Genomic DNA, 16,610 nt, shown 5'->3' with positions numbered 1-16,610 from the left:
CATTCATAAAAATGTTTGTCTTGAAAGTATTAACTTCAACTGGTTTGTGGGCACCATTCAAACAAACATCTCCTACTATTACCCATCCTAAAGCTAACTTCCGTGCAAAAGGAGTATGTGGAGGACCATTGTGCTGTTCCAATACTTTGTGAACCTCAATGATATCTCTCCCAAAAAGAAGAAGAATCTCTGCCTCAGGATCAAGTAGAGGTATGTTACAAGCTATGGATTTCAGATGAGCATGGTTCCAAGCAGCATCAGGAGTAGGAATCTCAGCTCTGTTGTCAGGTAGCTCATTGCACTCAATTAGTGTGGGAAGTTTGAAATGAATACTTTTATCAATTGGTTCTACAATGAATCCTCTTGCTCTGCGGCCTAAGATTTCTGATGTACCTGCACATGTTTTCATTGTGTACGGAGATGCTTTTTCTGTGATATTGAATTTGTCAAAGAAATCAGACCTGGCTAAAGACTTGTTACTCTGGTCGTCTAGAATAGCATAGGCTTTCAAATTTACATCAGGATTATCTTTGCAATATATATTAACTAAGCAGATCTTGGAGCATGATCTTCCTCCGAAACTATTCCCACAGACCTTTGTGCAGCTGGATGTGGCAACAGTTGTGTCGGGGTTTTTATCGTCCTCCCCGCCATGCAATATGGAAGGGGAAAAGAATTCTCTTTTGGTCCAGGGTGCTGGGCCAGGATGAAGAGCTGCTACGTGTTTTTCACTGTCACACTCTGAGCATTGAATTGTTGCTGTACAGTTCTTTTCTTGGTGTGATGTTGAAGAGCAACACCGGAAACAGATGAAGTTTTCTTTGAGGAAAGTTTTACGTTCATCTAATGGTCTTTCCCTAAATCCTCTACATTTGTGAAGAGGATGAGGCTTCTTGTGAATCGGACAGAGTTTGTTGACATCTTCTTCAATCAACATAGACTTTGCTGTAGGAGGATGGTCTACTTCTGTCTTATGCACCATAACATGTGACATTTTGGCTCTGGAGGTAATCTTCTGCTCTGTGGTTAATGCGTTTTGTGCAGAGATTGTAAAACTGGGGTCATTTCTCATATGGGCTTCATCTCTAATGAAGGTAGAAAAAAATGAAAAGGGAGGAAAACTGACATTGTGTTGTTGCTTATATCTAGATCCTTGTTGCATCCATTTCTCTTGGAGGGAAAATGGCAACTTTACAACAAAAGGAGCGATTCCACGTGCAGTGTCCAGGTAAGACAAACCAGGTAGGCAACCATCTGATTTTGCAGACTCAATCTCTAACAGCAAATCTGCTAGCTCTCTGAGACGTTGGGGTTCTCTGTTAGAGAGCTTGGGAAAGCAGCCGATTTTATTTAAGAGTGCCGATTCTCTTGCTTCAGCAGAGCCATAGCATTGTTCTAACCTTTCCCAGATTCTGGTGAGTCCTACATCAGGGCGATTAATATGAACTGACCTTATTCTTCGAGTATGCTCAGCTGATTCAGGACCAAGCCACTTGGTTAGCAAGTCAAGTTCTTCACAAGGCTTTAAGTCGAGGTCTTCAATCGCATTTGAAAAGGTTGATTTCCATGCCCAGTAATTCTCTGGCTTGTCATCAAATTTTGTAAGTCCAGCAGTAAGTAAGTCTCTTCGTGCTAGAAACTTGGCTAAATTTAAAATCTCTTGGTTTTCAGGCTTGGCAACATGCATCTCATTTCTCATATTAGGTGAGTAAAACCTGTTTGAATTATGACATTCAGATGGTTGAGAATAATGAGGTAATGTACCTTGATGTCTTGCTGGTTTTTTAGGGTTTCTGACCGGCTGAAAGCTGTCATCTGGGTCTTGTGACTGAAATATTAGCTCGTTGCTTAAAAAGACATGTTGTGGTGTTTCTTGAGAACATTTAGGAAATTCTCTATGAGATGGAAGAGCATTTTCTTTGTCATCCGAATTAAGCAAAGGTGTCACAATCTTTGATTCATAATGATTCTGATTATTTACATATTCTTCAGTTCTTTTCAGTGAGCTGAAAGTAGATCTTGTTGGTTTACATTCATTCTCAGATGAATCTTCTATGTCAACTGCATTAACTATGGCTTCATAGGCTGTAGCTTCAGCTAAGGCAGCTTCTGCTTCCTTTTCCTGCTGGAGTGCTTCTAATGTCGCTTCCAATCGTGTTTTTTCTACTTGAAGTTGTGCTTTCTTTACTTTGATTTCAATCTCCCGTTGTGCATATGCTGCTCTTGTACGTGCGGCTTCAGCTTTAGCTCGTGCCTCTATTGCAGCAAAACTGGCTGTTGATCTTCTTGAATGTGCTGATCTGGATGATTTAGAGGAGTGTGAATGTGAACACTCTGACTTGGTCGCACAGCTCACGTTTTCCTTTGATAACATTCTTAATGTAGATCCATTCAGGAGATGAGAAGATCATTCACTGTTGTTATATTCTCTGTTTAGTGTATCTTTTCACTGATGTAATCATTGTTGAGTATGTCTTTTCACTGTTCTGCCCTCACTCCGGTGTCTCTCTTCCCAAAGTTAGACAGACAGATAAACTCTTTCCAACACGTGAGATTGTGGGAGAATGCTGCTTTATTCCATGCCACATTGAGTATGTTGAAACAGAGTGAAACTATGTAAAAGATGTACATAAAATGAGCTATAGTTATCTATGTACATAACAATAACATCTGAGATAGAATATAAATACAAACAGATAATAAACTTACAGACAATGCTTCTACAGATGATCACAGGATGAGAGGATTGTAAGTGACTTCTTGTAAGGTGTTCTTTTTTAAATAAGGCTAATAACTGATTCTAACTGTCAGAATGTATCTATGGCAACAACAATTTAAAAGAAGCTAAATGACTAGGCATTCATTTATGGATTCTAAATACTAATATTTAGTATATGATCCAGCACAATATATATATATATATATATATATATATATATACTTTCTCATATATATATATATATATATATATATTTATATATATATATATATATATATATATATATATATATATATATATATATATATATATATATATATATATATATATACTTTCTCATATATATATTTATATATATATATATATATATATATATATATATATTTATATATATATATATATATATATATATATATATATATATATATATATATATATATATATATATATATATATATATATATATATATGTATATATATATATATATATACTTTCTCATATATATAATTCAAAGACAGTGTCCTTGTGTGTGTTATTTACTTATAGTAAATGTTAAGTATATTATATACACAGGGTGTCTAAAAATGTCTTAAATTTCAAAAACAAATTTTTAGGCCTTTAAATGTTTTAAATTCAGAGAAAAATGCTATTGTAGGTCTTGAATCATTTTAAATAGGTCTTAATTTTAAAAGTTGTCAAAGTAAAGTTACCCAGTCGGGCCAAGGCCCATCCAATCACCAACAATCTACCTAATATATATATATATATATATATATATATATATATATATATATATATATATATATATATATTCAATCTATTTATATACAAGTTTTTTTATTGCAAAGAGATGTTTATTTCACAAGAGCAATTTTTTAAAGATAAATTTCCCTAATCAGGAAAAGAAAGAATTGGAGTTATACTCAATTCATTTGGACCAAAAGCCAACAATTTAAACTTTTAACAATGTTAACAATGTTTAACTTGTCATTAAAAAAAGCATTATGTTGAAAAATGTCTATACAACTAAGGTTTTCTTGTTTTGACACATTAAAATATGTGGTTAAGAAATAACTACATTTGTTTTTTCCAATTCCATTGATCCAACCAGGCCATTACAAAAAATCCTTAGTGTTTAGCCCCATATAAGTCTAAAAATCTCATTCATATTGGTCTTAAAAGGGTTTTAAAAAGTCTTAAACTTGATTTGGTGAAACCTGCAGAAACCCTGATACAGTACATTACCGTCATCAGAGAACAACAGCAGAGAAAATGAACATATGTAAATATAAATCAAAATTGTAATGTTTTTCTTCTATTCTCATTCCAGGTTGGTTGTCCCTAATAAAGGCTATTCATCTTTAGACCAGAGTCCAGATGAGAAGCCGCTTGTAGCACTGGACACTGACAGGTAAAACACTTTTCACACATTAAACCTTCAGTCATTCTCTGTCAAGTGCTCTACAAATCTGTTATGAACCTTACAGAATATTTCATTCAAATTGACGGATTAATATGTATCAAACAACCAGATGGGAATAAATCCTCTAATTAAAGCTTGTGCTGCTTTTCTAACAGATGCAATGCCAGCCATCTCCATGTAAAAAAAGACCTGACATTTAAACTAAATACCAGCTAATTTTAATAGCTCTAAAGCTGGTGCCCTCTGACAAGCATGAAAAACTGTCAAAAGGAAAAAAGATTTCAAGTGAATTTCTTGATCACAAAGCTCTGGGAAAATGAATCAACATTTGCTTTTGCATATATATATATATATATATATATATATATATATATATATATATATATATATATATATATAGGCAAAAGCTGAAGAGTCTCACTTCAGACATTACAAAGATTTCTCATCCATCACAGCAAAGACCATTAATTATATACAGAATTGTCCAAAAAGCTGAATTTGTATAATGTATAAATGTGCTTCATGTGCTCATGCTTCATTTGGAAAAAAAAAAAAAAAAAAAAAACACGTTATTTTTTCATATATCTTACTTAGATTATATACAGCTACTCGGCTAACATGAAAACGACTGTCATATTTCCTAGTTCCTCTGAGGGGCCCGCCCTCAAGAGGCTCTGATTGGTCAGCTAACATGATGTGCTATGATTCGCGGATCGGCTCCACGTCACTAGGAAAAGCGTCACGCGGCTTCAAACACGCGCTTTTGCGCTGTGTAAACACTGTCAGTCAGAGCAGCTGTTAGCTGTATCAGTTTGTGCCTGAATCAGACAGAGAATGACACAGAGGACACAGCTAAACCTCACGCCCTCTCTCTAAAATAAATCTGACAAGTGTCTTTCACATATATTCAAAATAAACATGTGTAAGTAATGTGAAACGTTCACATATCATTTGCAAGTTCATTATCTGAGATGTAGAGTGCAGGGAAAGCAGCTGCATAGAGAGAGACTTCAGCTCTGCTGAAGGTTGTGGGTATTTACAGGGGTTTGACTGATAAATATGAATTTGTAGCTAAAGTGTTAGCGGTGCTAAACAGCATTTCTCATTGTTTACATCCTTGTTTAAGTCCTTGCCATAACATACCGTTAACGCTAGAAACTGTGCCTTTAGTTGATCAATTTTAACAATTAAAAATACTTACAGGTTGTGGCTCACAATCCACAGCTTCGTCTGTTGGAGGACTTTAAGCTGAATCCAGCACTGATCTGGGAGCGATTCTAGAAGCGCTCCTTTGTCAAATGCTAGAGCTATATATTTTTTATAATTCTCTGGAACATAATTCAAATTAAATTGTAGGCACTTCTCTCTTTGTGTCATGTCTTTTGGAAGCCCAAATTCAGAAACAGAACAAGCTTTATGGAAAAGCAGCTTTTGGACTGCATTTTAGCTTTCTCTGCTGCATTACAGCATTACAGCGCCTCTGGCCACGCCCCTTCACTGCATGGGGTGTGTACGCATGTTGAATGTGCGTTACCTGAAGCGCTTGTGATCTCACTAGCCTAGATGTATTTTTTTGTAGTCCCCAAATTTGTTCGCTGTAGGCTTTGCTAAGCTAACTCTGTAAAAGCCAATGTCTTACATTCAGAGATGTTGTTTATGTTCACACAGCTTCATTACACATCAACTAAAGTTTGAAATAAGATATCGTAGTGCACCACATCTTTAATAATTTATTTCTTTATTTTATTTTTTATAATTTTCAGAGTGAACTCTGATAGGGTTTTCTTTGTATAAATAATTATGATGATCTTTTAATGCAGATTAAACACTGTTGAAGCATTTCAGTCATTTCATGTTAATCGTGAAGATATAACTAACAAAAATCTTAAAATTGCATAGTTTTTTTCATAAGGGAGGTGAACTCCACTATTTTAAGACCTTCAAGACCTTTTTTTAACAAATATTTTTTAAGACCTATAAAAAATCCAGATTTTTAACACAGTACAAGGCTTAAGCATTCAATGCAAAATCATTCCTTTTCATCCGCTTTTCCATTGCTGGGTTGCGGGGGCAGCAGTGTTAGGAGAGACCCCAGACTTCCCTCTCCCCAGACACTTCCTCCAGCTCCTCCGGGGGGATCCCGATGCGTTCTCAGGCCAACTGAGAAACATCGTTTCTCCAGCATGTCCTGGGTCTTCCCCATGGCCTCCTCCCAGTGAGACATGCCTGGAACACCTCCCTAGGTAGGCGTTCAGGAGGCATCCGAAACAGATGCCAGAGCCACCTCAGCTGACTTCTCTCGATGTGGAGGAGCAGCGGCTCTACTCCGATCTCCACCCTGGTGAAAGAGCTCCTCACCCTATCTATTAGGGTGTGCCCTGCCACCCTGCGGAGGAAACTCATTTCGCCCGCTTGGATTCGAGATGTTGTCCTTTCGGTCATGAGCTCATGATCATAGGTGAGAGTAGGAACGTAGATTGATCGGTAAATCGAGAGCTTTGTCTTTCGGTTCAGCTCCTTCTTTACCACAACGGACTGATACATCGACCTAATTACTGCTGCCGCTGCACTGATCCGCCTGTCGATCTCCTGTTCCATCCTTCCCTCACTTGTGAACAAAACCCCAAGATACTTGAACTCCTCCACCTGGGGTAAGGACTTACCTTCAACCTGGAGATGGCAAACCACCTTTTTCCAGTGGAGCACCATGGCCTCGGACTTGGAGGTGCTGTTTGCTGCCGAGTGTGATGCGGCTGGTATGAGAATCATTCATCATTAACATTATAACTCAATTCAGGATTAGGTCTTTCCAGCCCTAGGATTTTTCATTCTTTGTTAAAAGAAGCAAGAAAACATGTTTTTGTTGACCGCAATCCAGAGTGTGTTTTGTGTGTGTGTCCTCCACCCTCCTTTAATGAGACATGTCGCAGTATGTGTTCATCCTAATAATGTGTTTGCTGTTGGCTTCAGATGATCAGACTGTTAACCTCATGCTTTCTGCGCTGCCAGCTGGATCTCTGTGACCTCAGCGGAGATTAAGTCATGTTTTAGGTCACCCGTCCTTCATTGTCTCACTCTGTCTGTTTTTTCCATTTCAGCCAGGCTGTATGTAACACTCATTCTCTGACATTTAGTTTGTACACCCACTGTCTGTCACACGCTTGACTGTTCTGTCCGTCACAGGCTTGTACTGGTTTTCTTCCACTCTTACGACACATATCGTTGGTTTATTGGAGACAGAACAAGCCTGTAATTACTGTAGAAATCAACAGAAGGATACAGATTATCACTGTTGATTTTTTTTTTCTTTCTAGCTGAAATGTCATTTTTTCTCTCTCTCTCTTGCTTTATTGTGACTAAATAGATCTTTATATCAAATCTCTCTAATATTACTGGAAATGTTATAGGAGACCACATGTAAAAAAAAATATTGGGGAAATTGGAGACTGTATTTGATATAATTTTTTGCAGAATCAAACTGAGCCACAAAAAAAGATGAAAAAATGTGTCATCATTTATCGGTGTGATTTCTTCACAGTTTTGGTGTTGATCTGATTGGCTGTTGTCTTTTCATTGTCACTGTGTGCTATTTCTTGTTTTTTTCAGTGATGATGACTTTGATATGTCCAGATACTCATCATCTGGATATTCTTCAGCCGAGGTAAGATGTCTGAGGGAACAGGTGTTTATACATTAAAAAATAAACCATTCGATCCCCTTAACATCTCGTGACCTCTTTATTAAGTATTTAAGTGACTGCTAATTCAGTGGCATTTAAACAGTGTGCTAAAACATTTTATTTTATTTTATTTTATTTTATTTTATTTATTTTATTTTATTTTATTTTATTTTATTTTATTTTATTTTATTTTATTTTATTTTATTTTATTATTTATTTATTTATTTATTTATTTATTTTTATTTTATTTTATTTTTTATTTTAGAATGTAATCAAATTTTTGGCATTTTTTTAAAAACATATTCATTTTAAGATTTAAGTTTAATCTAAAAATAATAAAAACAACAACAACAATAATAATTATTATTATAATTATATTTTCAAAAATAATAACATTTATCATTGTTATTATGATTATTATTATTATTATATTTAGAATAACACTTATAATAATAATAATTATTATTGTTGTTGTTAAAAAGAATAATAAAGTATAATGATTTTTAAAACTTTCTATTTAAATAAATAATTCATATCTGTTGTGAAAACTGAATAAGAGGGACATTTATCTTGATTATTATTATCTTATTATTATCATCAGAAATATATAATAATAAAATATTTACTTAATAATAATACTTTTTAATTTAATTTAATTTTAGAATGTAATTTTTTTTGGCAAATTTTTAACTTATTATTTTTTTTATTTAAGTTTAATCTAAAATTAACAATCACAACAACAACAATGATAATAATAATAATAATAATAACAACATTTATTAATATTGTTATTATATTTATAATAAAATATAATATGTATTATTATCATATTTATACTAATAATAATATGTATTATTCTTATTGTTATTATATTTAGATTAATAAATATTATTGTTGTTATTATTATTATTAAAAGAATAATAACATATATATTTTTAAACTATTTCTATTTAAATAAATAATTCATATCTGTTGTGAAAACTGAACGAGAGGGACATTTATCTTGATTATTATTATCTTATTATTATCATCAAAAATATATATTTACTTAATAATAATACTTATTATTTTTTTTAGGATAATATATATTCTCAAATAGCTAACAAGTAATTCCTTCTCTTTTGCCACAGCAAATAAACCAAGACTTAAACATCCAGCTTCTGAAGGATGGCTACCGGTTGGACGAAATCCCTGATGATGAAGACCTTGACCTCATTCCCCCCAAATCTGTAAACCCCACCTGCATGTGCTGCCAAGCTACTTCCTCCACAGCCTGTCAAATTCAGTAACCAAACTCTCCTCCTGTCCCGACCTAAGAGTCCAGCTTGAACCCTTCGCATAGATTAACTACTAAAGAACTTCAGAACAGTAGAGTGAGTGTATTATAATTAATATCAATTAGGGGAAAAAAATAATAACGAACGGGAAGTATATGTTACAGTTAATGGTTCCTCCTATGGTAGGACGCAAGTCTTTATATCTCCACCAGAGGGCGCTAGATTTAGGTGTGTATAGATGTAAGAAGCATTGAATTGTATATAAATGCATGGTGCAACATCAGAAGAAAACAGCTGCTCGAGTATTTTAAAAACAGAACAAAAAAATGAACATTTCACACTACAGGTTCCTCAGTATCCTTGTTTTTTGGTTTGAAGTAAGAAAAAGACCCTTAAATCGTTAAAATTGTTAACCTTTTTATGTTTTATTTTTATTTAAAGTCATTTTTAAACATGATTACGAAACAAAATCCACATTTTGTTTAAATGCTTTAATTTAGGTTTAAATTACGAGTTGCACTTACAATATGATATCTCTTCGATTAATAAAATGGTGAAAACTGATCGAAAGGGACATATAAATTTATACTTTTTTTATTTATCATGAAAATAGCATTACTCTTGGTATTTTAACGTGACATTAGGAAATCTTTTCCTTCCAATTATATTCCGGATGGTAAAATAATATTTAACAACATCCGTAATATCGGTGCAGAAAGACTCATTTTTGAGTTTCGATTTAAGTTTCCTTTTAAAATTGGATGGATGAACTGTGAAGAGAATAATGAGACCCTGTTGAATCCCTTTTGGTTTTTAACACTTCACTGATTGTTTACAGTTTCATCAAAATTACTTTAGTAATTCACACAAAGCATCGTGGGATGTAGGAAAAAGGTGATTCTGTTTAGCTCATCTGGGCTAAAAAAATCCATTTTTGATTGTTTATGATGATATTAGGACAGATGTGCTTGTTTTCTAATGAAAGGGAGTGTAGAGGCAAATTTTTCACATTATTTAACTCTCGAATGTATATTTTAAATATATTACCAGTAGCTTTGTAGCGAACACTAACGAAGGGAATGCTTTAAAAGTGCTGTTTTAACAGGGGATAGTTCACCCAAAAATTAACATCGTGTAGTTATCTTTCACCATTTCAAACCTATTTCCTTCTACCGAACACAAAAGAAGCACTTGAGGGTAAGTAAATGATATACATTTTCATTTTAGGGTGAACTGTTCCCTGAAAAGTTCCTAATTTAGCTTTAAATGGTTTGCTTTAATAGGTTTTTTATTTATTCAATGTCAAAAACACTTTAATTTTTGCATAACGGCCATTACAACTTTTCTTACAGTGTCTGAAATGGTTGGTTCTTATATCTCTAAACCCCTCCTCTCATCTCTTATTGGTCAAATGAGTCAGAGTGATTGGTCTACTGTTTACGTCCAGTGTTAAAAATGACCATATCTGAATATCCGCTCCGGAGGCTTCCTCAGCTGTTGGAAACACAGAACTATAATGAAGTCAGTTCCACCATATCACTTTAAGCCCTCGTCCTCATCCATGCAGAGTAGATTTGCTTTCAAGGCACAGTAAACAGAACTGACAACTCAACACCAAACTACTCCAGGTCTCAGCTACAAATACAGTATTTGAGTTAAAAGTCGAGATTGGTTGCAGGCAGCCAGTGAAAATGATAAGCTGGCATTATGGACATTTTTATGTAGGTTTGTACAGAAAGTTATGCAGTTCAGACTTGTTGGTTCTTTTGACAGACAATAACTTCATATATCATGCACTTTGTTTACCTTCACAAATTATTACATTAAACACTGAAAAAGCATATTATGGCAACACAGGCTCATTGAAAATACGTGCTTTGGCCTACATTTTTTGTAAAACTAGGTAAAATCAATTTAAAACGTTTGTTCCATTTCACACTTATCATAATTACAGGCACATAACATCGATAAATATAGGATTATTTAAATACAACAAAAAAATACCACAAAACAACTTAACAGTGTCTAATGATTTGCAGTCGAATATGTTTCTTCGGTAGCTCACGTTGTACAATGTGCTTGTGATGCAAAGCATTTAGGTTTGCATTCTGTAAAACAGTTCCACAATAGAGATGAAAGCAATGTAAAATCAAGGTAAAACGACTTGGTCGCAGTGCAATTTTTTCTTATGTTTGCTTCGGAAAACACTATTGGTTGGGTCAGTGAGATGCTAGTCTAGTGATCTGTACAAGCCCTGCTTTCTTGTGGACGTGTACAAGAATTATTTGTATCTGAAACGTACAGTAAAGCATACTCTAAGTAGCGTATTTCATTCATTCATTCATTCATTCATTCATTCATTCATTCATGTTCCTTCGGCTTAGTCCCTTATTTATTAGGGGTCGCCACAGCGTAATGAACCACAAAGTATTCCAGCATATGCAGTGGATGCCTATACAGCCGCAACAATGTAAACATCCATACACTCTAACATTCACACTTGTTACACAGCCAATTTTGTTTACCCAATTCACCTATAGCCCATGTCATTGGACTGTGGGGGAAACCGGAGCACCCGGAGGAAACCAACGTGAACATGGGGAAAACATGCAAACTCCACACAGAAATGCCAACTTGCCCAGCCTAACTCAAACCAGCGATCTTCTCGCTGTGAGTCGACAGTGCTAATCAAAGAGCTAATGTGCCGCCCCTAAAATAATTTCGATTTGCAAAAATGTAGATGGCGCCCGCTAATTGATTTGCCGTCTTAAACGTGCAATGAAACGTACCCAGAGCAATGGGTTTTAAATTTAGCAAAAATGAAGGCTGAGGTACACATTTCCAATGAGTCTAGGTTGAAATATGGGCACTTTTTATTTAAGATATCCGTACTGAGGGCACTGGTCTGCTATGATACTGACAGGATGTAATTGTAAATTCAGACTTTATTTGAATGTTGCTGCACACAAAGCCAACACAGTTCAACTGCACTAAGGGAATTGAAATCAGTTTAGGAGAATACGCTACACTTAAAAAAATTAAATAAAAAACTCTGCTTGTTCAAACGACTTATTTAAAATGAGCTTAAAATGACACAATTCTTGAGATTTGACTGGGACAACTTAATTGTTTCATGTTGAATCCACTAAAATTTGTTAAGTTAGTTTAACCGATTTTGTGTTGGGACAACATGAATGAATTGTGTGGAACCTTACAGTGTACACTGTTAAAATTCCTTCATAAGTAGCTGAAATAATTTTTTAAGTGTAGAAATGTAACTCTACACAGTACATTCAGGATTATTCGGTACGGTCTTCTTCACATTTAATCATTGAGAGTTGTTTTGAGAAAGTTGCAATGTGTGGGCAGAAGAAGGAAGCTTCCTTTGATTTACTTGAATATGATAGCAGCTAGAGCTCGAGTCGCTCCAAAATTCAGAGTTTTTTTAAATGCATCGGTAGTCTCACCTGAATCGAAACTCGAATTAAAACAGCTAGGTAACACTCTAGGCTAGTTTTTTAACCATACACCAAACAATTGCAAAGAAGAGCACTTGTGCTTTCTGCGAGCCATCTAAGTTACGATTTATGGCACAGCTTACTATCAACACTCCTGTAAATTGCTTAAACTTTCCTAACTTTATTAATGATTATTTTAGCTTCATTGTGTATTTGACGAGAATTGGAGGCAAGCAGAGTACGGCTGTTTGTAAAGCATAGAGCGCCATCTGCTGTTAAAGACTAAGCTCAGAATCAATTCAAGGAAAAACAGTGACGTATTTTACAAATCTTAGAATCGATACAGGATTGATTTCTCTATTTTTCACCACAGCTCTAATAGCAGCTACCGGACATCATTAACTGGATAACAAGCTATAGATTGTAATCATCCAATTTGTGCCAAAATGCATAAAGTGCGGTGTAAAAACTCTATGGCCAGCACTGTAATGATGCCAGAAATCAGTTTTACTCTTAGTACTTTCATCTTTTTAGTGCAGTAGCATTTTGTGAGATGTTAAAGAACGGGATCGTCTGTGTTTGCTGTATTGCTTCAGTTTGATGCCTTCTTTCTAAACGAAAATCTAAATTCATCTTGGCTCTTTGAGTCAATGGCCAATATCACATCTGTTAATCATCCTTGAACCCATTTAAAGATTGTACCGTTTGTTCTTCTGTTTGTCAAATGTTGTTTTTGTGTAACTTTAAGAGCACCTTATCGTCTTCAATGTACCTTGCAACCATTGTCAGCCATTATTAAATGCATCAATCGCCAACCAAGCAGGTTTTATTAATACCATGCAGTAAATGAGGAGAATGTCTAAAGGCAGATATAGTACAATATAGTAGTATAATAATCTAATATTTCACGTTTTGTACACTACATTACATACATTTATGGTTTTTTTATTCAGCATTATGATGAATAAACCTGAGGGAATACTTTTAGAATGTTACAAATGATTTTATTATTATTATTTTTTAAATGCTTGTTGTATTTGAAGTGTCTAATCCTGCCAGACTTGAGTATGTAGTGAAGAAAAACAGTAAGCATTTTCAAGAAGGTGAAATGTTTCTGCTAATCAAAAATTCTGAAAACTGTCCACAAATATTTGAAATAAAGAGTCTTGGGGGCTACCATAACATAGGACTGGATAATATAATGTATGAAATTTGGCAGACAGATAGAGAACAGTCTGAACATTAAACACAGCAATTTTAGAGTCTCTAACTCAATCCCTCTCGTGCCATCATCTGCCCAAATTAGCAGTCATGTTTGTGCTCATAACTATAGAACCGTTTTTTCCTTCAATTCTTTGATTCAGTTTGGTTCAATTGGACTCTTTTATCAAAATTTCCATTATGAAAGTGACAGAAATTTTAACTTGGCTACCGTGTGAGACATTTAAATAACCTTAAATGTCTAAACTGTTATAATATTTCACAATATTACCGTTTTTAATTAAACAACACAATATACGAAACTAGATCATTTTAAATACTAGCGTTTTTATGCATTTTTTGATCCAGTAAAATCAGCCTTGGTTACCATACGAGACATTTAAATAACCTTAAATGTCTAATATTCCACAATATTACCATTTTTCTTTATACAACACAATATAAAATACTAGATCATTTTAAATACTAGTATTTTTACGTATTTTTGGATCCAATGAAATCAGCCTTGGTTACCATGTGAGACATTTAAATAACCTTAAATGTCTAAACTGTAATAATAATTCACAATATTACCGTTTTTATTTATATAACACAATATACAAAACTAGATCATTTAAATAGTAGCATTTTCACGTATTTTCGATTCAATAAAATCAGCCTTGGTTACCATATGCGACGTTTAAAAACATTTGAAAAAATCTTGCCCCAAATTTTTGGAACAAATGTGTGGAATCAAATTCAGGCTTTTAAAATATTCAATATTGTTGATCAGCATATCCAACACAATCTCGCGGCAATTCGTAACTTTTAGTGGCTATCTCGTATAAAACTGTACAATCTCATTCATACAGTTTAGTACGATTTGCTTATCCCTCAATGACGGTTGGGTTTAGTGGTGGGGTTGGGTGCCACATCCCCTTTTTAAAATCATACATTTTCAAATGACTGAACTCGTACAAATTAGCACGAGTTAGCCACTAAACGAACAAAGCATAAAATAGTTATGTTTTAATCGTGAGATCAGGCTGGCATATCACTTATACGTTAGATTTTTACTCTTTATTCGTAGATGCAAAACACAACGCATATCTCCAAAATCTTGCTGTATTGCTATATTAATGTGCAGGCAAATGTTTCATACTATGCTGCCATGTCAAGGTGCATTCATTTTACTTTGTGTACGTTATATAAGCTAGCGGTACGAGCGTTACGAAGGTTACCGATGCCATTGTTCATTTTATTTGAGGGAAAATAATTGCCATTATGGCCATGTTTCAGTCGTTTAGCCCTTAGCGCAGCAATATAACCTACAAAATGCCTGTTCTGTGAGCTCACCATAGATATAAAAATGGGAAAAAGCCCCTTGTCTGCCATTTTTAAGCTCTCATGGTACATATATATTGACGTGCCATAAGACTGATATGATGAAGTGATGAATGCAGATGCCTGTAATCCCTTTGTGTCTCTGCTTTGGTTCAACACTCCCTGTTACTACACTGAAGTAGAGTATGCCTTAAGTCAAGCTATACAGTGGGTCATGTTATTTATTGCCAGTGGTATGTTTTTAATTTATTGATACACATGACTTTTTCAACTATTTTTGGTACATTTTCTTTCCTGAATTCTCTCCCCTTCTGTTGCTGAGTATGATTGTAAAGCGTGAACAGTTTCCATACCAGTATTTAACAATGTTTGTTGTTCCGTGTAGTGAATCATATCAGTAAATACATCTGAAATATACAATTGGAGCACTGCTGTCCTGTGAGTTTTTATGTGTATGTTATGCCGACAGAAAAACGACTGCTTTTTCTACTGTAGCAGCCCATAGAAACATTTGTGGAAGAGTTATGAAATTTGGCATACAGATCTTAAACTTAAACGCACCAAATTTGGAGTTGCTGACCCAAACCCTGTAGCGCCACCAACTGGCTAAATTTGCACAATATGTTTATTTAATAACTTTTGAACTATAAGGGCTGTAGAAAATATTTCTATGTATATATTTTGTGTGGTTGGAGTCTGATTAATTCTGAATTGGTTTATTCCATGACATCACCACACTGCGTTTGTTTCTTTAAGTAAAATTTTACTACCCTTTCATTATGTTAGTGGCTGTTTTCGACCCCATTGACTTCTATTATAACGACTTATTTTTATTTCAAAAGCATGTTCGACAAACATGTGTTGTGTTCGACAAATTTGTAATTTTTACTGTTGATTATCATTTGGAACCATTAAACCTTTAGATAGGCCTGTGCAAAAAAACTGTCTGGTACTTATATGGAGGTCTATGGAGTAGGGCTGTGTGATTTGGGAAAAATATTCAATTGCGATTATTATTATTAGTTTTTAATTAAATAATTAATTATTTCTTTTTTATACTTTCGCAATTAGATTTTTACAGATATTGTGATTTCGATTTGTGATTTAATTTTGTAATCAAGATTAATTGCACAACCTTACTATTGAGTATAACAGCAAATTATAGTGTGTGTGCATAAATACACTTACTATGTTCTGAGAGCTGAGCGGCTTATTTTGACCTTTACAAACATATCAAGTTAAGTGTGCAAAGGTCTCTGTCACACACTCACAAATGGTGTCATATCTTTGCAATAAAAAATGTTATTATAATAAAAATCAATGGGGCAAAAAATGCCACTAACATAATGAAAGGGTATACATTTTCCCGGAGTGTATTTTAAGACTCAAAATCACCCCAGAGTGGATGAAAACATCCCCAACAGCACATCAAGTTTAATTTCCCCACCATTTTGAAATTTCCAAAATTTTGCTTTTTGAACACATCCTAGATTGATGATTTTCACTATA

General features: G+C 34.2%; 1 protein-coding gene across 1 annotated transcript in view; it reads left to right on the top strand.

Annotated features, from left to right (window-relative positions):
• fam219aa (family with sequence similarity 219 member Aa) overlaps nt 1-15,526 on the top strand; it is a 44,143-nt gene extending 28,617 nt beyond the window's left edge. The window contains exons 4-6 of the mRNA XM_056446165.1: nt 4,051-4,131; nt 7,750-7,804; nt 8,953-15,526. Of these exons, the coding sequence (XP_056302140.1) occupies nt 4,051-4,131; nt 7,750-7,804; nt 8,953-9,111 (295 nt within the window). The 3' untranslated portion in view covers nt 9,112-15,526. The remainder of the gene's footprint in view (nt 1-4,050; nt 4,132-7,749; nt 7,805-8,952) is intronic.
• Nucleotides 15,527-16,610: the final 1,084 nt, after the last annotated feature.

The sequence above is a fragment of the Danio aesculapii genome, chromosome 21 (genome assembly GCF_903798145.1).
Source record: "Danio aesculapii chromosome 21, fDanAes4.1, whole genome shotgun sequence".
NCBI classification, from domain to species: Eukaryota; Metazoa; Chordata; class Actinopteri; order Cypriniformes; family Danionidae; genus Danio; species Danio aesculapii.
The sequence above is the reverse complement of the archived record's forward strand: the minus strand, read 5'-3'. Positions and strand labels throughout refer to the sequence as shown.